Source organism: Podarcis melisellensis (genome assembly GCF_964234715.1).
Source record: "Podarcis melisellensis genome assembly, chromosome: 13".
Classification (NCBI taxonomy): domain Eukaryota; kingdom Metazoa; phylum Chordata; class Lepidosauria; order Squamata; family Lacertidae; genus Podarcis; species Podarcis melisellensis.
In genome coordinates this window covers 52764036-52791933 of record NC_138545.1, presented here as the reverse complement: position 1 = coordinate 52791933, position 27898 = coordinate 52764036, and the positions used below count along the sequence as shown (strand labels likewise).

Sequence of the window (27898 nt, the reverse complement as noted above, 5' to 3'; positions counted from 1 at the left end):
AATCAACTGCCTTACCCACGTGCCCACTTTGACTGGCAGAACTGGTACTGCTGCAGGTGCCACATAATACCAGTTCTGCATTTGCAGCACCTGCACTTTGGAACTCCCTGCCTATTGAAATCCAGCACTGTACGCTTCACTGAACACTTTTTGGCACCTGCTGAAAGCATCCATTTTTAGGCAAGTCTACCCAGATGCTTGAGGTGTAGTTTAATGTTTTAGTAATTTTAACTTTTTGTATGTTTTAATGCATTGTTTTTTCTTGATTTATCTTTTTGTAAACTGCTTTGAGGTTGTTGTTTTTTACAATCAAGTGGTGTATACATTTTATGAAATATAAAATTAAAATAAAGGCTGTTGTATATAAGCAACCATGTCCTTATTTTTCAGTGCAATCGTTTGCCTGTTTGAGCAGGAAATCACAATTGAGTTCAACAGGGTTTATGTCCAGGCAAATGACTACAGATTTGCAGCCCTGTTCTTAAGGTAGTGTGCTGCCTCTTCCCTTATTTCATCTTATGGCAGAGACCCACACAGGTTTTATTTCCATTTTATTTTTATTTGCTCCACTGGTTGCTTTTCAGAGCCAAGCTCTCAAACCAATATCCAGAAAGAAATAAAACAGAACCCTAGGCAGGGTATGAAGCACAGAGTAAATACAGACAAGAAGTAGGTGCGTGAGAGATACTGAATTGGATTACCAAAACTATCTTAAGGAAGGGCAGTGGTAAAAATAATTTTAAGGACTTACTGAATGCCAGAATGGAAGGGGCCAAGCAAATGTTAACTGGAAGAGTGTTCAGCAACTGGAACCTAAGAGATCTTACCAGCTAGCATATCAAGTAGGACCTCAATCTTACATGACATTAATAAAATAATAATCATCATCATCATCATCATCATCATGATCATCATCATCTTTAATTTGTATCCCGCCCTCTCTGGCCAAGACTGGGCTCAGGGCGGCTTCCATCAAATATATAACACTGGTATAAAATCAAACAAAAATTACCTCCTAAAAATAAGCCAGGATCAAATTAAAATCTAATTAGATGGCTTTCCGCAGGATTAGGGTTGGGAACAGTAAATGTTCATTAGGCTTAACTGTTTACGCTCTTCTTACATGGGCCTGTGAGAATGCTGGGAGGCCTCTTTCATACTAGTTCTTATACAAAAAGAGAAGGGGAGTCAGGCTGAGCCCTGACCAAAGGCCTGGTGGAACAACTCCGTCTTACAGGCCCTGCGGAAAGATGTCAAATCCCACAGGGCCCTGATCTCTTGTGGCAGAGGGTTCCACTAGGCCGGGCCAGCCTAATCTCTCAGGGGCCCGGGATCTCCAAGCTGTTATTTGCAGACCATAAGGTCCTCCGTGGGTGCATACCAGGAGAGGCAGTCTCGTAGGTGCGAGGGTCCTAGGCCGTATAGGGCTTTAAAGGTTAAAACTAGACCTTAAACCCGATCCTGTACTCCACTGGGAGCCAGTGAAGCTGGTATAACACTGAATGAATGTGATCCTGTGGCGAAGACCCCATATGGAGTCTCGCCGCGGCATTCTGCACCCACTGGAGTTTCTGGGTCAGCTTCAAGGAGTGAATTACAATAATCAAGCCTGGAGGTGACCGTCGCATGGATCACAGTGGTGAGATCAGGGTGAGAGAGGTAAGGGACCAACTGCTTAGCACAGCAGAGATGTAAAAATGCCGCCTTTGTTGTAGCTGCAACCTGCACCTCCATAGAAAGGGAGGCATCGGTGATTACACCCAAACTCTTGACAGAAGGCACTGGCGCTAATTGTGCACCCGCAAGAGATGGGTGTCATAAAGGAGCAAACAGTCCTTTAGGTAACCCAGTCCCAAACTGTTTAGGGCAGGCTTCCTCAACCTTAGCCCTCCAGATGTTTTGAGACTACAATTCCCATCATCCCTGACCATCATCCTAGCTAGGGTTCATGGGAGTTGTAGGCCAGAAACATCTGGAGGACCGAGCTTGAAGAAGCCTGGTTTAGGGCCTTAAAGATTAATACGAATGCATTGAGTTGGGCCTAGAAATACAATGCAACAACAGAAATGTGTTCAAACCTTCTGGCCCTCGTTAGCATCCCAACAGTTGTATTTTTCACCAGTTAGTTTCTGAGCTGCTTTCAGAGGCTGCCTCACATAAAGGGCATTGCAGCAGTCCAATCTGAAGGCAAGGAGAGCATGAGCGACCAGGACCAGGTCCTACCACTCCAGATGGGGCCTGAGCTGCACTACTGGCTATTGCCCTACCTGTGCCTCTCCAGACAGCAGTGAGTTCAAGAGCAGTTCCAAGATGTATACCTGGTCCTTCAGGTGTTTCACAAGTGTCCCAGACTCCCTGGGAGTTGTAGGTGGAAAAGAAAGGTAAAGGTGTGTACTATGAGCATATTGATGGCAACACATCCCAAATATTCAGTGACTTCCCCCAGCTGTTTCATGTAGATGTTGAGGAGTATTGGGGATAACATGGACGCCACAAGGCAGAGGTAATGGGTGGCACAGAACTCCCAGCTTTATCACTTAAACATAAAGCCAGCTATTTTCTCTTTCTCCACCAACCCAACATTGTGTAACATCCAGCCTGATGGAAAAGTTCTGGGAAACTCTCACTACAGTGTGAAATTTTGGTGGATCTTCATAAAAGGTATTGTCTTACTCTGAATTTTAATTATGCAGTATAAATAGCTTAAATAAAAGATAGGCGCAAATGCTCCTTTTATAAATATAGCATTTTCTCTCTCCAGAGCAAGCATCTCAGAAAGTGTGTTTGGGAGGGTACCAAACCAATCAGTCAAATATGTTCTTCTCAGCCCTTGTGGTGTGGAACCTCTCTTTGGCCAGTAGTCCATCATGGTACAATATTGCAAGCCTTTTCTGAAGACATCATCTGTGTAGCCAGCCATTCACTTCTGGTATTCATTCTCTTTTTAGCCCAAAACCTTCAGCAGGAAGGAGTAACAAACCACCAACGGTGTGCTACCAAGAGCCTCATATTCACTTGCAGTGTGTTCAAAGCGGAGTGTGGCAGTACCATTTTTCCTGATACGAATCAGCAGAAAGGGCTAACAGTCAGTGGGCTTGATAAGCTTTCCAGTACATCCTAGATGTATATACCAGAGAGACAGCAAACCTCACTTATAAGTTGTATGCAGTTTTAACAACAACAGTTGTTGTTGTTGTTGTTGTTGTTATACCCCACCCATCTAGCTGGGTTTCCCCAGCCAGTCTGGGTGGCTTCTAGCAAAATATAAAAGTATAATAAAACATCAAATATTAGAAACTTCACGATACAGGGCTGTATTGGGAATTTATACAATTAAGCCTCTTTTTTCATAATTTCCCCATAAATTTTTGTATTTTAAGCTTTTCTTTGTGAACTAAGACGCGGGTGGCACTGTGGGTTAAAACAAAGAGCCTAGTACTTGCCGATCAGAAGGTCGGTGGTTCGAATCCCCGCAATGGGGTGAGCTCCTGTTGCTTGATCCCTGCTCCTGCCAACCTAGCAGTTCGAAAGCACAAGCAAGCAGATAAGTAGGTACCACTCCGGCGGGAAGGTAAATAGCGCTGCTCTGGTTCGCCAGAAGCGGCTTAGTCATGCTGGCGACATGACCCGGAAGCTGCACGCTGGCTCCCTCAGCCAATAAAGCGAGATGAGCACTGCAACCCCAGAGTCGGCCACGACTGGACCTAGTGGTCAGGAGGGGTCCCTTTACCTTTACCTAAGACATGTATAGCCAGAGACGTGTGTATAAAATATTTATGTTCTACTATTTCTGGGGTGTTCTTGGGTTCTGCATAAAAGGGGACTCCATCCCCTTCAGAGAGGCAGGGGTGAATAAAAAGCATGTTTGCACTAAAGATATCTGGAATTCTTACTCATGGAGAAAAGCCTTCTGGAAAGAAATTACTCCGCATATGCTAAAATTCTAATTACAAAAAATTAATCTGTGAAATCCAAGAACACACACATGTTGAACAACATTAATGGAGAAACTGATAGAACTGTTTCAGTGCTGGCACACGCTGTACTTATATTCTTGTCCTATTTAATGTGCTGGATTTTTACAAATACAAAGTAAATACATAATATGCACACTTGTCAATGAAATCGGAAAGCAGTTGGGAAAATTTGTTTCAGATTTTTCAGATGATACTGATACGACAGTACTGAAGCATCTGGAAGAATATCCATCTATACATTGTAACCCTTTTCAGAGACACACTCCAAACAAAGAATGCCTTACAAAGAATGCCAGATATACAACTTTCAATTCTCAACAGTGTATTATTCACCTAGGTAAAGATATTTAAGGAGAGAGAGCTAGATTCTTAGTGTCTGCCAACAGACAGAAAAGTCCTACCAAGCTGTTATGGATCTGCTATGATATTTGATTTAGGCTTGACACTGTTCACAAGTTATAGTTGCAGCAACTGTGATTTAAATAAGTAATGTGAACTGTAAAATGTAGAGAATTATAAAGTTCTAAGAGCACAATCCAATATTTAAGTGAACCCTTTCATTTCACTGGGTGTAAGTACTTCCAACTATTGGATAAATGCTGCTGTTTCTCTTAACCACCATACTGCATTTACTCTTTTTAATGTATCGCTCTAAGAAAGTCAATACAAAATTGCACAGTCAACATAAAGGTAATACATATGAATTGCGTGCAGAGCTCCAGCTACTTAGAGAAACCTACAAACTCAAGCAGAGACAATATGAGATTACTTTGCTGCCTGAGCTCTGTATTGCCATGATATATTAACGCATGAAGCAATGGGCCAGTATACTAAGCTTCCTGGATTCTGCTGCAAATGAAGATTCTCTCAGACTTAATGCATTACAGTTGTCTAGTCGGAAGCTGCATGATGTTCACTTCTGTACCAGGAAACTTACAAGAAACTCAACGATAGTCACTAGTAGGAACGAATAGCTGGTGGCACTGTTGCACAGTCTTCTTCATTGAGGGTTTTGTCGATTACAGGCCTATAATCCAGAGTAACCTGGAAAAAAAAAACCAGTTGTTTGTCTTTGTTAGAAAGCTGACTGCACAGAAAGAGTCAAGCTACAACTTTATTATTTTGCACTTAAAATTATTCAACCTCATTACAATCCAAATTAGAAATCAAAATTTATTTAAATTGAGTTCTTTTAGTTGTAAAACAAGTCCCACACTATGCTGGAGATACAGGATTCCTAATTTCAAAGGCCAAGGTGTGGGGGATCACATACCTTCCCAGTCTTGACATCTACATAAGAGAGAGTATGCTTTCTCCAGTGCTGATCAAATGATTTCTTCTGCTGCCCTTGGATTGGTTTGGAATAGTCATATTCATCAATCCTTACCTAAGCAACACAATGTAAGAGTGAGATAATGGCAACAACCCAAAGCTCTGCTCAGAAGATGACACCAGCCACGTACCAAACAGCCCTAAATATTAAAGAACATTCTAGTTTCTTTAGGAATTTACAAGAGCTAGAACTGAATATGGAAGCACTACCTATTCTTCTACAAATGTGCAACTCCTTAGGTTCTAGCTTTCATTACCTCCTCAGTGAAACCAGCTTTTTTGTTGTGTATGTAGGCACGCATTGCCTTATCTTTTACAGTGGTACCTCTGGTTAAGTACTTAATTTGTTCTGGAGGTCTGTTCTTAACCTGAAACTGTACTTAACCTGAAGCACCACTTTAGCTAATGGGGCCTCCTGCGGCTGCCGCACCGCTGGAGCACGATTTCTGTTCTCATCCTGAAGCAAAGTTCTTAACCTGAAGCACTATTTCTGTGTTAGCGGAGTCTGTAACCTGAGGTACCACTGTATTATATACAGAGATGCTGCATTAAATATTTTAGCTACATTAGAAACAACTGAAATGTGGAAGTGCTGTCCTGTAAGGCCAATAACTCTGATTTTTAAAAGGTGCTGATGGTACCCACAACACTCATTTAGAAGAGATGTCAAAAGGGGCACTGGTAGAGATATCTCCATGAGATTGTGGAGCAGCTTAGGCTGTGCTTCTTTCTTACAAAATTAATTACTAAGGTACCTCCAGTTCAACGTGTTGGTACGTGCAATTCTGCTTTAAAAATAAATTGGCTCATTGGCAACGAAATGGAAGTTGGGGTGTGACTGGGCAGAGATGCGCTAATTTTGCTTTAAAGCTCAAGTGTTTTTGAACCTGGCCCGCCCAACTCCCTTAATCTTCCCCAGCCCCAAACACTAATAATGTATCACACTGATTAATATGCACATATGCAGTCACATGTAACCTGCTGCTACAAATGTAAGCATTTGTAGACTGGAATACTTCTCCAACACCGACATTAGATGTGGAATAAAACAGGAAAATTCTGATGCTTCTCCTAAAACCACACAGGAAGATCTGTCCTTGCAACAAAGGAGCAGTCCTTTCAAGGTTTTTTTCTTTCCAAATCAGGTTGGGAGTACTAGGGGTAGCAGCAACACATATAAACCCAATATGTTTCAATGAGAACTGCTCAACACACTCTGGCTGCTCAGAAGAGGAAAGCTCCACGTGTCTCAGGATTCTGCACCTTCCTGGAACTGTGGCCACTATTTCCATATGCCATTCCTCTTTCCCCCTCCCCAGCCAACATAATCAATGTTCAGGGATGGTGAGAGCAGGAATGGGCCACAGGTGATACATAAAGAAGTTGTGCATACCTTATAATCCTCCCTAGCATGAGCACCACGCGACTCTTTCCGAGCCTCTGCACCATAAATAGTTTGTAAAGCACAGAGCATTAGATTTTGTAGTTCCAAAGTCTCCACCAAGTCAGTATTCCAGACAATACCTAAAGGTACAATGAAATGTTAGGGGCATTTCAGCAGTCCCAGTATACAAATCAGACAAAAGCACAACTCTGCTTGTAGACCAAGGCTGCAATTGCTTGTAGACCAACGCTGTAGACCAAGGGCAGCACTATTGTGCTAATTTTTCCTTTTCTTTTTGAAGCACAGAGTAGACTCAGGACTTTGTAAACTAGTGGTTTTTAAACTGTGCTCCACAGACCTCTGGGATTCATTTGAAGCTATCCAAGGTTCCTCAGTGAGATGACCAGTAATGGTGCAATCCCATCTCCTAAATGAACAATTTGCCTACTGTTACCAGTCTGTCTTTGCAATGTGAAACTGCTTGAGAATGTTCTAGGATACACTCTTAAGGTCCCATGGGCCAGTAGCAAGAATGAGCAGGCCTAACCAGTGCTCCACAAGAACATGCTCCAGAAGTCCTAATCAAGAAGTCAATGTGGGAAGTGTTCCCTGAAGGTCAAAACTGTGAAAGTCACCTATATGTCTGGCATTTGTCAAACTGATTATTTAGAAATGCCCTGCACTACACAAGCTGTTACCCTTTAAATATTTTCTCTGTGAATCTGTGGTCTCATTAATACTTGTTTTTAAGTCAAACTGACATTGCATTTCTTAACAGCAAAGTTCTCTGAACTGCATATGCTGATAGATGTCAGAATCATTTACTTGCGCACCAAGAAGAAGAAGAAGAAGAAGAAGAAGAAGAAGAAGAAGAAGAAGAAGAAGAAGAAGGTGGTCACCCAGCAGCTGCAGGTGGAGGAGCGGAGACGTAAACCCGATTCACCAGATTACAAGACTACCGCTCTTAACCACTACACCACACTGGCCAAGCTTACAATGCTACATTCAGACAGTCTACCTCTATCGAATGTCTTCAAATCATCCATGTTGTTATAGAGACTGCTAATTTGCTCACAACCTTCCTGTAGGACAGGACCTGTACGGAACACTGCAGCATGGGTTTGCATTGTCTATAAATAGAAATTGAGAAACAATACATTGATTGGAAATTCGAAGAAAAAATTAACCTCCTACAGCTGCCAGAATGTTCAGTTGTCAAAATCTGTTTGAATACACCCATATCACTTTCTACAAACCCTCAAGTCCATACTCATGTGGTGTTAAGCTGCCCTGGCTATTTCTTAATGGCTCCATCACTTCCAAGAGAATTTACTCTGGGCTGCAATATGTAACCATTACCACATATCAGCACAGCCAGCCCGCTATCTTTCATAATCTGTAGAAATCTGATATTCTCTGAATGCAACTCTACCTATGCATAAAAAGGAAGGAGTAGTGCTTAGGTTCTGGACATGAAAGCAAATTTAACTTGAGAAGTGCAACAGCCCTTAGGGATGGAGTGTAGAAGCAGGTTCCATTTGCAGAGGAACATCCTGTTTGTATTCTGAGCACCATTTACTACAACCGTGTGAAACAACTTAAGCTGAAAGTTAAGGAAGGTCACCTAGGAAGCTTTGCACCTGAACAGGAGTTTCAACCTAGGTTTCATGGGTGTTTGTCAACTTTTAGATCATGAATGGATAATCAGCCCCTCCATCTCGAAAATACCAGAGCACAAAATTTTAAAAAGAAGAAAATCATTTTAGGAAGGCCAGAAATCCAGTTTTCAAGTCAAAACATTATATATCTGCTCTAGCAATTCACATTACATGTTATTAGCCTAGCCTCCAAGCAAACCTTTTATATACCTTTTGCATATTAAGTCTCAGATCCGAAGTTCTTATGCTTCCATTGGCAAAGCGCAGTTTGTCAAGGTTTGCTACAGATTCTTCACCCGCATTTGGCTTAATTGACGGAACTGGCTCTCCTAATTAGAGTAGACACAAGCATGATTCAGCTACAGTTAAGTCTACAAAAATTAGATAGCAGTCAGGGTGAGAGGGGGAAGGCAAGGAACAAGAGGAATATATTGCCAATCAGTATTTCAATTATTTCCTAGCAAAATTCTCAGTGCCTGCCCACCCCCTTCTGATGAATTTGGTAGGAAGGGAAATATTTTTCATAGGCATTAATAGAGTTTCTTGACCTTGCTGGTCAAGTGAAAAGTTGTTGCCAGTCCCACGTCTCCATGCAAGCCCCAATTCCTCAGCCTTTCCCCAGGGAAGGAAAATGTGTAGAGTGGCCAGCCGCTCCCTGCTGTTTGAAGGTGCCCCTGCTTGAAAGAGCAGCACCCACCTCTCCTGAGTAAAGGGCTGGTTGACAGCATGCTGGTTTGGGCTCTTATGCTCAAAGGTACCCAGCCTTTTCAAAGCCTTTCAAGGGAGATGAAAAACAAGCAAGGAGACCTACCAGGTTTGCAGGTTTCTGCAATGCTAAGAGCACAGGCACGGCCAAAGACCACCAAATCTAAGAGTGAGTTTGCTCCAAGACGATTAGCGCCATGAACAGAGGCAGAGGCTGCTTCCCCACAAGCATACAAGCCAGGAACTATTTGATCTCTGCCGTTTACATGAGTAATCACCTGCCATTAAAAATAAGTGTGAAATCAATATAAGCATGCAGTGACTCTATTCATGCACCGCTCGCATGAAGAGGGCAAGTGTGGTGACAGAGGTGGTGGGACCACGCATTTACCCCACTCCAAAAGTCACCCAGCTCCTCCTGTTCCTGGCACTGTTGTGTTCACCATAACTTCATGAGTGGAGAAGACTTCTCACTGCAGAAATATCCCTGCATGATTTAGAACCCTGATTATAGTGGGTTCTAAAACCCCGCAGAGATCCTCCATGGACAGAGAAGTCTCCCCAGTGCAGAAGTTAGTGAGAGCACAGCAAAGGTAGGGACAAAAGGAGCCACACAGTTTTGAGAGTGGGATACACACAGTCTTTGTCACCATTTTTACTACTGACTTTCTTGTAGTCATTTTTTAAAAGCTGTTGGCTAACACAAGGAGTGAAGGTGGTGATGGCAGAAGGCAGAGAGAGAAGGGAGAACCAAAGACCCACAGGCCGAATTAGGTCTGCCAGGCCTTGGAGGATGGCGTTCAGGGCATTTTGGGCTAACCAAACCTACGTTAACAAGGGAAAATGTCATAAAGCATCATGCTCAGGAAAGGTGGACCTGGTTAGCCCTGAATACCTGCAAATTCTTCATTTGCATTCCTGGCTTGGAGATGCGAAGGAAGAGCCAGGGCTACAAAGGAAGAATCTCCCTTTGCAGCTACAGCTTGAACTTTTAATCACCTAATGTCAGATGACTAACAGGAAGGCAGACCCATCCACCTGTCAAAGTGGGCTGTCAAGTTGCTATTTCTTCACAATTATATCAATCAGTATGCAGAAAACACCCACAATATTCAGTTTAAAATACTTCCTATTTGAATATTACTTCTGGAAAAGTACCTGTCCTTTGTAGTTTGTAGGAATACCTCCCATATTGTAATGCACAGTGGGCAGAACAGGAATGGGTTCTTTGGTAACATCCACACCAGCAAATATCATAGCAGTTTCTGAAATCCCAGGAAGACGAGTTGCTAACTGCTGAGGTGGCAAATGATGCAGTTGCAAGTACACGTGGTCTTTGTCAGGCCCACATCCTCTGGTGTTAATAGAAAAAGTATTTAAACACACTCATTTCCACAGTCCTATCTAGAGGCAAACTTTTAAAGTCATTCATCATCTTATATAGGAAGGCAAACAAGAACAGCTCTCTTGGTGACAGGAACTAGCCATCTTTTTCAACCCACATTTCACTTTCTATTTACTAACAGTTTGTAAAGTTTAAATAAATGAAACACATTTCTTACAATTAGGACTCATATGTGGTAGCAAATCTGAGGCTTTTCCATGTGCCATACACCCCCTCCTACCAGTCTGTAGGTCATAAACATCCCTACATTTGTACGCACTCAACTGTCTCCTAAACCCCAGGAAGAACTGTATTGCCAGGAGGTCATGTTCAAGATGGTCTCAGTGAAATAATATTATTCTTTAAGATAGCTTTCCTTAATCCTGGGTTCCCAGAAGCTGTTGGACTACAACCATCCACCATCCCCCGTCAGCACTGCAAATGGTCCAAGATAATGGGGGGTTGTGGTTCAACAACATTTGGAGAACCAAGGCTTTAAGATACTGGATTGGTCAATGTTTACAAACTGAGCAATCCCACATCTTCTATAATCGGTTTTGAAAGGTAGCAGTTACCGAAAACCAGACTTACCTTCCTTCTCGGATCTCAATAGTCATTGAACGAGACACAACATCTCTTGAAGCTAGATCTTTGGCAACTGGTGCATATCTCTCCATAAACCTTTCACCTTCACTGTTAATCAGAATGCCTCCTTCACCACGGCAGCCTTCTGTAATAAGGCAGCCAGCTCCATAAATACCTGCAAAACAAGCAGTCACTACATTATAAACTTGTTAGGGACTATATTTTACAGATGTTCCTCAATGTCATAGTACTAGAATGAGACACCAACATTTTAATATCCAATATAGTGTATGTACCAGCTTCAAATCTTGGCTTTGATAATCAATCAAGCTTGTTCACTGAATGGCTTTTGAAAAGTCAGCATTCTCTCAGCCTCACACCTGCCAATATAGGGGTGACAAACTATCAACTCCACAGGGCTCTTGAATACTGAGGATGTATGGGAAGTGCTTTGAACACCTAAAGAAGGATATAAATACTTCTGCTAGCAGAATATTGGTTGCAATTCTTCCTTCAAATCACTCAAACTTGTTCTCTATCTTTCCACAAAACACTATTTTATGCTTAACTGGAGACTGGTGGTATTTTGTTCCGTCCCAAATAAATACTAAAATATGGCAGAGAGTATTTCACTCTCCTAAGACATTCTCCTGCTGATTCTAAGGCTGCCATTCTTCAGTGGAATTCTCTAGCATGAGGCTGCCAAGATAGAAAATCAGAAACTAGTAGAATACTATAAAAATCAGACCCCATTATGATTTAGGTTAGCTTACACTTTATGCAAAATAATTAATGCCATTTTTCTTGTTATGACATTTGTCTGTTATTTTGTTTATCACGAATTGTTGCTTTTGTGAATATGCTGGGCATGCTTCCACCTTTGTAGGGCTCTGGACAGAAAATGACAGCTGTACTGCCTTGGCTTTTAAAAGGTTTTTAATCCCAAAGTACACAAGCTCTCCATATTTTCAACTGCCAACATAAGATGCCACCTTACGCACCTGACAAAACAAGTACTAGTTCACAAAAGTGTAATCTTTAGGGTAGTACAGAACTCTGCTACAACAGATTAACTTGTCTATCCCTTTGAAAGTTGACAGAATCTTTGGTGTAGAAAGAGTAAGAACTGGCAGAGGCAGAGTTTCAATCTTGAGATATAGCAAGTGGCTTAAACTACTGTATATTATACAGTCACAAGGCTGCAGCTGGTCCAGAATATGGCAGCTTAGCTGTTGAGCAGAGCAGCCAAAGGGCCAGCAACAATTCTGACAGCACTGCACCAGCTGCCAGTAATACAAGGTGTTGACAGTGGTATACAAAGCTCTAAGTTATACAAAGACTTTCTCTGTATGTCCCAACACACAGTTTATGATCAGAGAGAAAAGCTCTTCTCGCAGTATCACTGCTGTGGGTGGCTAGGAGGTTGCAAAGGAAAGAGAAAGGCATTCTGTCTCTGGAATTTCTTCCCACGTTAAAGCCTGGCAGTTCCCTTCCCTGATTTCCAAAAGGAATTTGAAGACATTTTTATTTGTACTGTATACACTTTTGGAAGCGGATAACTACATACAGGCAGTGCTGTTTTTATAACTCACATTCTAATTGCTACATATCACATATGGCTTCACTGGATTTTATGATAGCACCCTCTGGGCACTTTTCAGAAAAGAAGATCAGGATACATAATACAAGACACTTAATAAATACATTAAAATATTTCCAAACCTGCTTTACATTTGTACATTTACATTGGGGCTACGTTCCGAGGCACTGCACAGCTTAGTGAAATCACATATATGTGAAACACGACTGAAAAAGACTGCAAACACTCTGTTCTGCCATTGCTCCACCCCGTTTTGTGATTTTTTGAGCCACTTCTGGGTTCAGCGTGATGCACGCATGCACACATATCAGATGCGCCTAAAACAGTCACTGCCTGTATAGACATTTTTCTTAAATGTTTCCAAGACAGTCATTATCTATAGCTAGCCTCTTCAGACAACCATTTCTCATCTACTTTCTAGTAGGGATCTATTGTTGTTTCTCATGAATATGTCCCTAGAATGAACAAGCTAAAGATGTATTATACTTTTTCATGGTTCTAACACAGGCAGAAAGCTATCAACTGCTTTAAGATTCAAAAGACAGCTCCAATAATCAGATATACAAGCTTGTGTAAATCCTTTTAATCTGATGGAACTGTCATCCAAAGTACGTACCGCAAGAGAGAACTACTCGTCTGCCATGAGAAAGACGTTCAACAGCTGTAGGCTGCTCCAATCCCAAATGCCCACCCTGGATTTAAAGGTGTAATGAGGTTTAATTTAAAGGCTAAAGAGTTTCACATTAACCTTAGTTGTCTGTAATGCTATAGAACATCGTTTTACCTGTGGGATGGAACTGCACAAACTCCAAATCCTGACAAGGCAGGCCAGCCCGTGTTACCATTGCTGTGCCATCTCCAGTACAGGTGTGAGCAGATGTACAGCTGAAGTAGGTGCGCCCATATCCTCTAGGAAAAGAGCTCATTATTAGTATCTGGCCAGTACATTTCACACACACAAAGAAAACCAACGATTTCAGCTGCATACACTTACCATGGAAAGCCATGGCTAATGATTGACCATAACGTGCAGATTTCTCCTGATTCAGTAGCTCGACTATGCGAGCAGGAATAATAAACCTGTTATAAAAATCAGGTATTTTTGCTTTTACTTTAGCTAATTTAAGTTGGTGGGTTAATTTTTCTCCCATCGCTATTTGCCACAGTTCTCTGCACAAACAATCCAATGTCAAATACACTGCAGTTTTTCAATTTTTGGTTATCACCCTGCAAGCAGTCATCAATATGAATGTTATTTGTTCCACAGGTCTCACTTTCTCATTTTGTTCTGCCCAAATTGTTAAAAGAGTTAATGTTGGTGTGCAATTTTTTTTGATGTGTGATATTTGCCATTTCTATAAAAATATCATAGTACATAACTGTGATACAGAAAATGGCCCCCATACACACACACAAACACACACAAACACACACACACACACACACCCTGTCAATTACAATTTCACCAACATTTTGTATTATTTTTATTTGCAGACATATTAGTGTACTGTACCACTGATGTAATAATTTTAAAGAATTCTTCCCATGGGTTGATGATATTGCTTTCTTTGAGAAAATCATCCATATTTTCTCCCATACATTTTGTTCTTTTGCTATTCCAATATCACTCACCCATATTATTTTCAAACCATCCAATATAATTTTATTTCTATCAAGATGTAAATAAATGTTAGAGATTAATCCTTTTGTATTGGTCCTATGTTCCAAATTTTGTCCTGTTTAGTTTGTTTTTCCCCTTTTGCCCCAATCTTTCAACCATGATTGGCTTCGGATCGTAATTTGTTGGTGTAAAACAAAACATAGTCCCTGGTTTGGGCACAAGAACTGTGGTTTGTTGCTCCCACATGCTAACTGGGAACAGCAATGTGCACATTCACTGTAAACTAGACAGGGGGAACCTCTGGATTCTTGTAAAGCAGGCATGGCCAAACTTGGCCCTCCAGATGTTTTGGGACTACAATTCCAATCATCCCTGACCACTGGTCCTGTTAGCTAGGGATAATGGGAGTTGTAGTCCCAAAACATCTGGAGGGCCATGCCAGCTATAAAGCAATTCCCTCTTCAGCCACATCCACCTACACCTGATGCCACGGTCAGCACTAGACACAGGGGATGCAAAGACACAGCTGCAAAGGATCAAAACTACATTCCCAACTGTTTCTCTGCAAGAGCAGCTTGCAGTTACCACCTTTTAAATATGCACCAGCTGGCCTGGGAAAACTACAGCACTCCTTCCTTCCCATTCCCTTCTGACTCACATTGATTCAATGTGAGTCATTAGAATAAAAATACAATTAAGCAGAGGTAAAAGTTTTTTGTTATCTTTAACAGGGCTACATGTTTAGGAAGATTATATATTGTATGAAATTCCTACTTTAAAGTGTAAAATCTTCTTAGAGTAAAAGTCTGACTTCATAATCTTTTGTAAGCAGCCCCCATCTCTCCATTCCCTTTCATCTTTGCAAACAAAGTGTTGGGAGCATATGTTTGTTGACATGAAGTCTGATTTCCCCCTCCTGTTCAATAGGAAAAGGGAAAGAATTGTTTAATGGGCAGGATGCAAGGCTCACAGTATTAAGGGCAGGGAAAATAACCCAAAGGGAGGAGAGTTTAGACTCCTCCCTGATCTAGCCTGAGGCCAGAATGACAGACAATTCCAGGAAGTACATTGACATATCATCAGTATGAACAGCTCATTAATATTACCCAGTGGCGATAATCGTATTTTTTGCTCTTAAACGATGTATGGTTCCATCTTCTATACAAAGTGCAATAACACCACAACATTCTCCATTTTCCATAAGGAGGTCAAGGGCAAAATATTCCACAAAGTAACTCGTGTCATATCGAAGAGACTAAAGGGGGCGAGGGGAAGAAACATGTAGAAAGGAAGAAACATGTAATTATTATTATTATTATTATTCAACAACATTAGGTTTTTGGGGTACTCTATGAGACTGTAACCCTGGAAGCAAGTCTTTACTAATTTTAATTTTGTCAGAACCAACCTATTTTAGGCAGTTCATAAATATCACTCCAGTATGATAATTCCATTAGTCAGGGATGATGGGCATTACAGTTCAACAATACATGGAGAGGAAAACATGGGTGACTCCTTTCCTTGTGGATTACCTGTGCCAGGAAATGGACAGGAAGAATGCATCTCATGCTTGCTTTTTTGATGTTTTAAATTTTGTAGTATACTACCTTCTGGGTGCTCCCCAATAGCAATAAAAAGCAGCTTATAAAATATTTTTTAAAACCATTTGTCAATGAAACATAGAAAAACACATGTAAAATTAAGGAATGTTAGAAGGATGCTGGAATGAAGTTATGTGGTTTTAGAAGTAATGTTATAAAGGAGTATGTAAAAATGGGTTGTCAACAGGTGAGAATGTAAAGTTACAATATATTAAGATAAATGATTAAGATAAAAACAAAGATGGAAAGGATTTGCTGAACTAACTAACTGAACTAGAATACAAAAAAGGGAGGTGTGAGGAGGTCAAGGAAACAAGTAAATGAAGGATAAGTTATGGAAAATTGATTTGTTTTTAATTGTTTTTATTTTTCAGTTTTTTGTAATTTTTTGTTTTATTATTTTTTATTATTTTGTAATTTTTTGAAACTTTAATAAATATTATTTTTTTTTAAAAGAAACATAGAAAAACACATATTGTGTAGCACGATTCATGAGTGCTGCTGTATCTAGAAATGCACGCTGTGACGTTAACATATGAGAATGCTGGAGGTGAAATAGTTAAACAAGTTACCCAATCAGAACCCAGGGGGTGGAGTCAGAGGGACTATAAAACCAGCTCTGGGAGGGGCAGAAGGAGTTGGGAGGTTGGTTGGAGTGGGAGTGAATTGGGATAAGAGTCTGTGGGTAGGTTGAGTTAGTGTAGCGAAATAAGCTGAGTCAGGAACAGTTAGGAACTAGGAAGACAAGGAAATATCTGAGAGGTGGTTTAGTGAGTGAGAGCAGGTAGCGGAAGTTATAGGTCTGGATAGGCACCCCATGATTGTAATTGACTGATACCGTTTATAAATCCACACACTTGTTAAACTGCAATAAATAAACAGTAGTTTATGTTCCAATTTAACCGTGGCTGGATTCAGTATTGTACCAGGTAGGGCCTGGGTGGTGGCAGCGAGAAATAAAGTGGTGGCACAGGGATCAATAGACGGTAAAATAATCAGGGACCTTGTATGATCGCCACACATGCCTCCTGTTTGTTTTTTCTGACTGCGCAGAAGACACATGGATGTGCTGGCTAAGAGTTTTTCTGAGTCAGTTACTGATAGGAGTGCAACTATCAATTTCAAAAGTGATCATACTAATTAAATTCAGTGATCTTGATTCCCTGCCCCACCAGCATCTTCTTACCCGACCATACAGCGTGTGCAGCAGAGAGTGGCCTGTCCTATCGGCCACACAACAGCATCGATGAGCTTGTCCCCCTTTCCCAAACTTTAGGCTCTGTCCTCCAAAGGCACGCTGATAGATCTTCCCATCTTCTGTCCTGCTAAACGGCATGCCATAATTCTCCAGCTAAGGAATCCAAGTGGAACTTATTAGCCATTTAACCAGCAGCATGAAAACAAGGAAAGTCTGCTTTACACATATTTCAATTTTAGAAAGAATCTGCCATGTGAAAACAAAAAAGTTAGGCTAAATAAACTTTTGATTTGTACACACTGCATCCTAGTTTCAATAATCTGGTTTATGAACATTTGGGAACTTCCTTAAAAATTGGGGGAAATTAACTAGATTAGAGCTGTTCGACAGTGGAATTTGCTGCCAAGGAGTGTGGTGGAGTCTCCTTCTTTGGAGGTCTTTAAGCAGAGGCTTGACAACCATATGTCAGGAGTGCTCTGATGGTGTTTCCTGCTTGGCAGGGGGTTGGCCCTTGTGGTCTCTTCCAACTCTATGATTCTAGATCGAAGCAGGAGACCTCCATCAGTTAATGCGAGTTGCGTGCATTCTCCAAGCCACTGTAAGAAACTCCTCCCTCTGGAACAACTTTGTTGAGGCTCAGTATATCCTCAGGGAAGTTGGCAGTGTCGGCATATTCACTGCTGTAATGTACCCTATAACAATTTGCCAGAGCACCACATTCTGTAGAATGAAGTAATACTGTACCATCTGACCTTACTATGAAGCAATAGAGTTCTGGAGCAGTTTACAGAATCAGAACACACAAATACAATGAAACAGTGCAATCTTCACTATGAGAAAACTGGTTTCTCCTACAAAGAAAAAATGGTTTTGAACATACCTCAAGAGGTGGTTTGTTCATTTTTCACAACTGCTATAGTAGTCAGTCATGAAAGAGTATTTCAGAAAGACTCATTTTATATGGTGCTACTTATACCTCGATAACTGAAGCAGGAGCCTGTTCTGTCATATAATGAATCGCATCCTGGTCTCCCAGCCAATCGGAGCCTTTCACAGTATCATAGAAATGCCATCTCCAGTTATCCTCTTCCATATTCCCCAAAGCAGCATTGATTCCTCCCTGGAAATTAAAAGCAAACATTTGCTCAAATGCAATACTTAGCAATCAGTTCCTTTATAGTTTAATCTAGGTATGGCTTTTGTTTTATCCATGGCTTCTTCCAGCATCTCATTCAGTGCTTTATCACCAAGCAGTTTATGACCATAGTACTGTAAAGGTTAATCTTACAGCCTGCATCCAGGTTCAGTGTTTCAACCACTTCATTCTCATTCAGTAGTCAAGATAAACCTCTTGACTAAAGGCCAGGAGTGGGAGTGGGACAGCAGCCTGATCTTCCCCCAGTTCCAAAATAGTTACAGCTCTAGCAAGAGAATGCTGCTTTAAGGCGGGTGCCTCTTTATTGAACCACTCACTGTCCACTCTGTGTAAATAGAGGACTGAAAGTCTGTGTCCTCTCTAGCCAAGAGGTCATCTGATCATTGGGTCTTTGGTTCCCCCACAGCTTGGATGATGGGTGCAGTTCTTGCGCTTAGGAACTTGAAGCTTCCTGCTCAGAATTGTTTTCCTCTTTTCTTATCTGTGGGAACCTTCAGACGCCCAATCCAATTTGTCACAGGGATGCACCTGCCTACAAGCCCATCTTGCCTCCAGGCAAGTCTTCAGATTTGAAGAAAGGGGGTTAGAGCAGGAGTAGAAGAGAGGAAGAAAATTATCACTTTATGATAACAACCTCTGCTACACTCAATCTCAGACCTAATATCAGGTGCACCTGTAGAAGCTGCAGCCACAAACAAGTACCTTAAATGGTTGAGAAGAAGATAAATGCATTAAAACAAACAAACACTTGATGCCAACAGTTAATGAGTCCTGTGACAGCTGGGACCGCAGCAATCACAGCAACCCAGAAGTGGCTGGAACCGGTGTGTGTGTGTGCGTGCGCGTGCAGGGGGACATAACAAGCTTATGTGTGCTCCATCATTGCGTGCAATGACCTGGAATGCAACCCCCATATATCACAGTCGTTTACAACAACATAAAAACATAAAACCAAACAATATCATCATAAAAAGTTAGAAGCAAATTAAAAGCAAAAATAAATTTAAAACAAATATCCATAGACCATTGGGGGTGGGGTGGGGGGGTCCTCTTCCTTGCCTTGCATAGGCCTGGAAGAATAGAAATGCTTTCAGCATTTAAAAGTTCGCACAAAAGGCACCTGCTGAATCTCTATTGTCAGGGTGTTCTACAGGGCTGGGTCAATGCCACTAAAAGCTTGATTTCTCCACTGTTGTCAAATAAGGCTCACCAACTTGGGGAATGATCAAAGACGCTTCTGCTGAAGATCTCATTGATCAAGCTGGAATATAAGGGTTCAGGCAATCCCTAAGGTATCCTGAACCCAAGTTGTTCAGGGCGTTGCAAATAAATGCAAGAACCCTGAACCTGGCTTGGTAGCAGATGGGCAACCAGTGCAGCTGTTTCCACAGTGGTGGAACCAGAAGCTCCCCACCAGCAATCTGGATGACTACCTCATCCAGGCTCAACTAGAGACAAAACACTAGAAAACGTCAAGTAAAGTTGAAGACAGAGCTTAAGTCCCAGAGGCCAGCAACTGGAAGAGAACCGTTACCTCTCCAACTGTCAAGGAGAAGGATTCTAAAGCTAATCTGCATAAATCCTGCTTGTTGGAGGAAGAGGAAGGGGTAACCCATTCCAGGATAGCAACCTTCACAGATGGAGAAATTGTTGGTCTGTTTCACAATCCAGGCCTGAGAAAGCGGACATTATTCAGTGGATTCCTTGTGACCCATTCAAATTAGTCTTACACCAGCCATTTCCTGATAAAATCTGTCCCTCATGCCTCAAGGCCCAGATGAGACTCATAACTCTGAAACAAGTTTTCAGAAGTAGTCAGTAGATAGCATAAGAACTGCAATTAGAATTGGAAATTTAGCTGATCTGCATCTTCAAAAGCTGTATGGCTTTTTCCCTAGAGCATTTGGACGAAGGACCAGCCATCCTAAAAACTAACCTTAGAACAAAGGCACACCCAAGGATCTATAAATAACTTGATATATTTCATTTGCTTTGTGAAGAGAGTATGGAATAATTTATAAGTGTAGTATTATCTCATCTGATGTTTTAGGTAATAGTAAAAATAATGGATTATACACCCCAAACTCGTGTTTTAACAACATAGCAAAGTATGCCAAGGAAAGAGATGGGCTGGAACCTTCTCCCAGACATGCTATTTTTCTAAGTGAAGAGGGGCTTTTTGGTTTGTTTTTTTCAAAGGCAGAATAGTGAGTTCCGTGACCCCCACGTGCAATGAGAAGTGGTAGAGTCCAGACACAGGGTTGCCTCTTTGAGAACTAGGAATTTTTAAAAAGAGCAAAACAAATATATAAATGCATGAGTTGCATTCTGCTTATCACAATTTCAGTAACAGAGTTTATGCCCACAGATAGCAGATGGGCTCATTGGTTCTATACAATGTAACCCAGTGTACAACACCCAAATCTAGACAACACACAGCTTACTCCATTCGCTGTCTATAGTTTATGAACCACAAATTGGAATTGACTGGCCTCTTACCTGTGCAGCAACGGTATGGGATCTGGTAGGGAACAATTTTGTAACACATGCTGTGTTAAACCCAGCTTCAGACAAGCCAAACGCAGCTCGCAAACCTGCACCACCTGCACCCACCACAACTGCATCAAATTCATGGTCCACTACAGGATACTGTGTTGAAATCTGGTTGAGAAAAAATATAAATGAACAGGCACATCATTTGCAACACCTAGGAAAATAAACCATAGAATAATTATAATGAATATACATGTACACATAGAGAGCACCACACTTGAACTCACTGTATTAAAAAACAAATTTCAAACTCTGTAGTTAACGCTGCCCACTGTTGATTTGTTGTCGATTCACCATGCTTTGGAGAATCAGGAGCAAGCAATACGATCAAGTGCCCAGTCCACTCTTCTCACACATCTCTTAATCAGTGTTAGAAATTCAGCTATATAAGCTAATTGCCAAATGGCACCTTAAACCTAGGTTACAGTCACCGCAATGCAATGTCTAGGCACCATTTCCCACCCACCCACCCTACAATGAGTTCTATTATTATTATTATTATTATTATTATTATTATTATTATTATTATTAATTTCATTTCTAAGTCCGCTTTATATTTTAAAGAAAAAATTATCGAAGTGGTTTACAACACATTAAAACATCAAATAAAACAATTAAATAAATTCAAGCTTCAAAGAAAATATTTCATATCCTTCTCTAAGTGACATTTTGCTTTCCTTGTATTTATTTACCTACTTAAATTTATATGGCTGCCCCATAGCACAAGTACTCTAGGAAGCCAGAATGATGTAGTGGTTAGTATGCTGGATTAAGCCCTACACCAGGGCACAAATCCCCACTCAGTCATGAAGCTTGGGCCAGTCACAGCCTCTAAACCTACCACAAGGTTGTTGTAGGGATTAACTGAGGAGTGAACCATGTACCCCTTGGAGAAAAAGCTGGGATATGAATGTAAAAAATAAGCTCTTCTGCTTACCTGCTTAAGAAAGCTGAAAGGGCCAGCCAGATGGAGATGTCAGTTGCCAACCTGGCATCCAGAGATCTCCACACGGTTACAACTGGACCCGCACCAGTGGCAAAGCGGACCTGACGCATGGCTAAAGTCTAACGCTGGCCTTCCTACAGACTTCCGCAACCTGGCGCCCTCAAGATCTTATGGAGGACAACTTCCAGCACAACCAATGGTTGGGGAAGGCTGCTATTAGAATATGTCCAATATGCCAGACAAGTAAGAACTTACTGAATCAGATACTTTGGCAGACGCACTTTTCTTTCCATAAACAGTGAAGTGAAAGTTGCGAGAGAGTGCCTGGCAAGCTGCTGGCCCCTGCTGAAGCAAGACAAAGGAAGTGTTATAACTTATGTGATAAACAGTTATCTACATGAAGTACACCTTATCCTAAGCATTCTAAACTATATATTGTAAAATGTTTAATATGAAGTAAATGCAAACTATTCCAGGTTACAAGTGGGATTTCTCACCTTTTTGTGGCATTTTCCCCCTGACACACAGAAACTCACCAGGTACAGTTTCCACACAATTGTCAAGAAAATATTGAAAAGGGAGATGGCCTATACGTAGAAGTGACTGTCATGAATTTATTTCAATCTTCTTTTTTCAATGAAGAGCATCCAGATTGCCCAGCGAAACTTGCATATTATGGTTGCTAAGTCTAGCCAGAAAATACCATATCTATTACTGGGCATCTCCTAAAGCCAGGGACAGCCAATGCCATGCCCTCCGTCATTCCATGCAAACACCTGAAACTGATGAACAAAATATAGGCAACATTCACACCACCACTTTTAATCACTATAATTACCGTATTTTTCGCCCCATAGGGCGCACCAGCCCATAAGCCGCACCTAGTTATTTTTTGGGGGGGGAATTATTTCCCCCCCCAGGCGCGGGGCTGGGGAAGCCCGAGCTTCCCCCGACCCCAGAACAGGCTGCTCTCCACAAGCCGTGGGAGCCTGGCGGGAACTCCCGCGGGCTCCCAAGGCTTGCAGATTGCTTCCTGATGCCTGGAGAGCGAGAGGGGTCGGTGCGCACCGACCCCTCTCGCTCTCCAGGCTTTAGCGAAAGCCTGCATTCGCCCCATAGGATGCACACACATTTCCCCTTCATTTTTGGAGGGGAAATAGTGCGTCCTATAGGGCGAAAAATATGGTACATTTTAAGCAGTTGTGGTTCCCTGGAAGGAGGATTGATTGTTAAATCACTCTGTTAATCGTAGCTCAGGGAGACAAATAGGGACCTTCCAACAAATCTCAATATCCTTAACGAAATGGTTTCCAAAATGTAAATGTGGCCACAATGTAACAACCGGGGTTGCTTTTTGCATAGTCTCAATTCATAGATCAAGTTTGCTATTATGTTTTACCACATCATCATATTTGCTCAGATAAAGTTAGCATAACTTTACTTTGTTTTATTGCTTAAAAGTAATTCACAGGAATGTATAACAGTACAGAAAAGCAAATCATTAACCTGCAATTAAGCTGTTCCAAGCACTTTAATGCACTTCTGAATTGCCCTCTTTTTCAAAAATCAAACGTTAGCAAGAATTAATGTAAAAGAGCTCAAGGATAAGCTAACTGTCTTCCTTCTTCAAATGTGACTTTACCTTTTAAATTCATTATTCAAAGACTGGATGGAAAGACACTCTGATTCTATGTATATATGTTCCCTTTGAAGGGAAGGAAAACCCTTGTGAAAACCTCAACTGGTTGACACAGAAATTTTAGAATATTGGATCCTCTCCAAACCTTTTGTAGGATTTTGTAGTCGTTTTGCAGGGCTACCAAACTGAGTAATTGCTACATCAAACTGGGGTTCTTAGGTAACACCCAGAAATCCAACACTGTCCTAGTCACTACGAACTGGTGCCGTGTTTCATAGCCATTTTGTAGCATTTGGTAGCTTGAACCCTGCATTTTATAGGGCCCCCAAAATGGAATAACTGATATTCAAACTGGTATCCTAGGTATCCCCCCCAAACCCCAACATTGTCCCATCCACTCCAAACTGGTGCCAAAGTTCTGTAGTTGTTTTGTAGGGATTCTGCAGTGAAAAGCCCACCTTTGGCAACACCGCAAAAAAGCACAGTAACTGATACATCAAACCAGGGTTCCTGCTTAACAAAACTCAAAATCCAGCACTGTCTGATTTACTCCAAAGCAATGCCAAAGCTTTGCAATTGTTTCGCAGCCTTCTTGTAGTTAACCCCCACATTTTGCCAATCCCCCAAAGTGGGTTACTATCTTACTCCGTAGTTAATGAAACTACACCCAGTTTAAGTAGCAATTCCTCAGTTGGGTTGGGGCAGACCTACCAAACAAAACCCTACAAAATGTCTACAAAACTTTGGCACCACTTTGGAGTGAATGGAACAGTGTTTGGTATCAGGGAAAACCTATGACCCCTGGTTTGAGTATCGATTACTAGGTTTGGGAGCACTAAAATGTGGGATTCGTGCTACAAAACCCTACAAAATGACTACAAAACCCTACAAACGGTTTGCAGGGAATCTCAAATTTTGTGGTTCATAGTTAATGAAGTTCTAGATTTCTCTCTGCTCAGGGCAAAATGCCCTTAGGTAGTAGCCCTGTCATAGCAGTTGACGGTGGGAGAGGTTTCAGCATTCACAAAGAAGAGTCTACAGCTATTAAGCAAAACAAAGCGGCAGTATTTCAACTGCCAACAAGCATTTCAGCTTGCTTTACAGTAAGCACAGAATTTCCTAAACATGTAACTGGTTGTGGAATTTAAGAATAACTAAAGCCTCCCTCATGTTAAAGAGAAAGCCCTAGTCAACCTTGAATCTAACTTTCAGCTAAGAAAGAGTATTCATTTAAATGGTAAAACACAGGTTAGAAATGGCTTTGGAAAGAAGTCCATAAGTTATTCCACACCCCCTTTTGTTCCTTCAAGCATTTGCAAATGCCTATGTTAGTAATTCATGACCTCAAATAGTTATTTAGTTCATTTATATACCGCCCTTCATCACAAGATCTCAGGGTGGGTCACAGAATAAAATACAAGTAAATAATCAAAAACAACAAAACAATAACCCACCTTCCAACTTTTGTAATGCTTCCATTGGTATCAGGAAACACATTAGAAGAAACAATTTAGATGACAACTTCTCAAACTTCAAGTAGAAGCTCAGTAGTTGGACTTAAAACTCCTTCATATTGGCCACTGAAAGATAACCTTTCAGTCCTCAAGGTAGTTTGGCTGAACTGCCCCACATACCTACTTTATAAGGAGCATTTGGGGCAGTGTGGATATGACACAAATGAAATATTAAGTGTAGTTTTGATAGGGGACCAGTTTGGAAAGTCTTCTTAGTACACCTTCTCATAAGCCCTATTTGACTTCCACAGCACTTGTAAGCACTGCCCTGCCCCTCAGAAACACTTTAAACTCCAGGGCAAATGTCTGAAGCAGGGAGACTCCTCACTTCATGGAGGCTCCCTTCACAATCTAAAATCCTGCAAAATCAAGGTTTTTAGTTGCTCAAGCGGTCTCTATGAGTTGAGGAGGCTTCCCAACGCAAACCTTTGCCCTCAAACTAGTGGAGGGCTGAACAAAGAATAAGGATGATGCGCCAAAGGAGGTGGGGCTTGGCAGCACTGCCCCTCACATGGGACACTATTCCCCACCTCATTGTTTATCAATGACCTGATTTGCATCACTGTAAACCATAATTTAAATAAAATTCAAACTATGGTTTAAATTACTTTTGAGCAGGTGCATTTTCTTGCTATAAAGGTAAAGGGACCCCTGACCATTAGGTCCAGTTGTGGCCGACTCTGGGGTTGCGGCGCTCATCTTGCTCTATAGGTGGAGGGAGCCGACCTACAGCTTCCAGGTCATGTGGCCAGCATGACTAAGCCGCTTCTGGCGAACCAGAGCAGCGCACGGAAACGCCATTTACCTTCTCGCCAGCACTTTGACGTGCTTTCGAACTGCTAGGTTGGCAGGTGAGGGACAGAGCAACGGGAGTTCACCCCATCGCGGGGATTTGAACTGCTGACCTTCTGATTGGCAAGTCCTAGGCTCTGTGCTTTAACCCACAGCGCCACCCATGTCCCGCATTTTTTTGCTAAACCATACTTTAAAAATAAGAATGGTTTAGTGTAATGCATATACTGGGCTGCTGCTTGAATTGGTCCCTCAGTTAATGAAGCCAGGTCTCAAGCAGAAGTGCCAGACTGGCTTGGTTTTCCCCTACAACAGTGGTGGAGGAACCACAGGCCCAGGGACCAAATGTGACTCCCTAGGCATCTATAGCCAACCCTCTGGACTCTGTCAAGACACTTCTGCTCTCTCCAAGCTGCACTCCTCACTGGCCCTGCTCCACATACTACCTTCGAGTGCTTTTGCCTGGCTAGACTGTAATGCAAACAGCAAGCTACAGTTTGCAGCAGTCGTGGTAAAAGGCAAATTCCATACCAGGGATCATTAGGAAAGGACTTGAAAATAAAACTGCTGGTATCATAATGCTGAAATCGATGATGCAACTGAAGTTGGACTGCTGTGTACAATTCTGGTCACCTCACCTAAAAAAATGATATTGTAGAGTTGGAAAAGGTTCAGAAGAGGGCCACCCCAATGATTCAGGGGGGAGAGCAAGTGCCTTATGAAGAAAAGTTGCAGCATTGGGGACTTTTTAGTTTAGAGATAAGGTGAGTAAGAGGAGATACGACGGAAGTGTATAAAATTATGCATGGCATGGATAAAGTAGATGGAGAAAAGTTCCATCTCTCATAATACTAGAACTTGTAGACATCCAATGAAACAGAATGTTTGGAGATTTAGTCAAACTATGGAACTTGCTCTCGAGGAGGCAGTGGCAGCCACCAACTTGGATGACTTTAAGAGAGGATTAGACAAATTCATGGAAAAGGAGAGGACTGCCAATGGTTATGCTCTACCTCCACAGTTGGGAGGCAGCAATGCTTCCGAAAACAAGTTGCTTGAAACCTCGGGGCGGGTGGGAGAAGATTGCTCTTGTGCTCACGTTCTTCCCATAGGCATCTAGTTGGCCACAGTGAGAAGAGAACGCCAGACCAGATGGGCCATTGGTCTGAACCAGCTGGGCTATTCTTCTGTTCTTATACAGATGCTTGAGCATCAAGAGACCTGGGTGCCAAGACCTGTTACATAAAACAGAACTTCAAGGGACACCATCTAATTCACCCCGAAAAGAACTGGTGCACCTGTAATCATTTGTACATGTGCCAAAACTAGCTGAGAGGCAGCACATGGAGATCCACACTGATCCTTGCAATGTTCCCTAATTGCTCTTATCCTACGATTGGAAGATTACTACATGATCTTAGAAGCGTGGCATCATCTTAGAGGCTGTGACTATAATGAAGGGAACCTGAGCTGCCTTTGAAACGACCTCTTCATCTTTACTGGCTGATGGGGGGAGGGGTTATGCTTAAGATTTATTTTTAAAGGCCTCTCAAAGTATTATTTATGAGGACGCATAAATGTTTCGTAATTTGCTACAACATGTGACCCAAGTGGATCGCTCTGCTGGTTAGAGTGTGGCGCTGATAAGGCCAAGGTTGCAGGTTCCCTAATGGCGCAGCTGCATATTCCTGCGTTGCAGGGGGTTGGACTAGATGACCCTCAGGATCCCTTCCAACTCTACGATTCTATTATTCTGTTTTAGCATAATATAGATCTGTCTATGTGGATTATCCATGTGAGGCAAAGGATGGATCTATGAGAGAATCCGCGGGTGACCTTGAAGGCCGGCCCCCCGCCTCCCCCTCAGGCTAGCCAACCTGGCCGGGATGTTAGGAGGATCGGGGCCACGGGCGGTGCCTGCATAGCGCACCGGGGTTATTTGGGGAAAGGGCGGCGGTGCGGAGCCGGCGAGGCGGCCGGGCAGCTGCCTGTGGAGCAGCGGCGCCGCCCTCTCCCTCGTCGTCTCCGGACGGCTGAGCCTTACGGGCGAGCCGCCCCGCACAGGACTCTCCTCCTCCTCTCCAGGCTCCCGCCGCGCACTTACCGCGCGGAGCTGCCTCAAGCGCCGCAACGCCTGCGAAGCCGCCACTGCCGCCGCCATTTCGCACCGGCCCTCAGAAACTAGGCCGGGCAGAGAGCGGGCTCACTGCGCCTGCGCGCGAGAAACGGGGGAAGGTCGCCTTGACGGAACAA

At 42.2% G+C, this 27898-nt stretch overlaps 1 protein-coding gene and 1 long non-coding RNA gene across 4 annotated transcripts in view; one reads left to right on the top strand and one right to left on the bottom strand.

Annotated features, from left to right (window-relative positions):
- Positions 1 to 4206, top strand: part of LOC309354457 — a 4854-nt gene extending 648 nt beyond the window's left edge. Inside the window, exon 2 of the long non-coding RNA XR_014162320.1 lies at positions 88 to 4206. This is a non-coding gene — a long non-coding RNA (uncharacterized lncRNA). The remainder of the gene's footprint in view (positions 1 to 87) is intronic.
- SDHA (succinate dehydrogenase complex flavoprotein subunit A) lies at positions 4047 to 27898 on the bottom strand. Of its 3 annotated transcripts, none has more exons than XM_081884019.1 (15): positions 27750 to 27898; positions 21956 to 22045; positions 20701 to 20862; positions 18022 to 18165; positions 17034 to 17198; positions 15353 to 15501; positions 13410 to 13534; positions 11032 to 11200; positions 10215 to 10410; positions 9163 to 9334; positions 8562 to 8680; positions 7712 to 7823; positions 6703 to 6833; positions 5251 to 5364; positions 4047 to 5021 (listed from the first exon to the last, which is right to left on the bottom strand). In XM_081884019.1, the coding sequence occupies exons 1-15, from the start codon at positions 27804 to 27806 to the stop codon at positions 4935 to 4937; spliced, it is 1992 nt and encodes a 663-aa protein (XP_081740145.1). In that variant the 5' UTR covers positions 27807 to 27898; the 3' UTR covers positions 4047 to 4934. The 3 variants fall into 3 exon arrangements, with proteins under 3 accessions (XP_081740145.1, XP_081740146.1, XP_081740147.1); XM_081884020.1 differs by having other exon boundaries at positions 21956 to 22042; positions 27750 to 27876; XM_081884021.1 differs by lacking the exons at positions 20701 to 20862; positions 21956 to 22045; positions 27750 to 27898 and adding an exon at positions 19412 to 19560.

Bases quoted from the DNA above. Each gene is read 5' to 3' on its own strand.
- SDHA (XM_081884019.1), bottom strand. From the start codon at position 27,806: ATGGCGGCGGCAGTGGCGGCTTCGCAGGCGTTGCGGCGCTTGAGGCAG. The intron at 15,502-17,033 runs GTAAGAAGATGC...CGCCCCCTTTAG, and splicing joins TGCACACGCTGTATGGTCGG to TCTCTTCGATATGACACGAG. The intron at 6,834-7,711 runs GTAGACTGTCTG...TTGTACCTTTAG, and splicing joins TTTGAAGACATTCGATAGAG to GTATTGTCTGGAATACTGAC.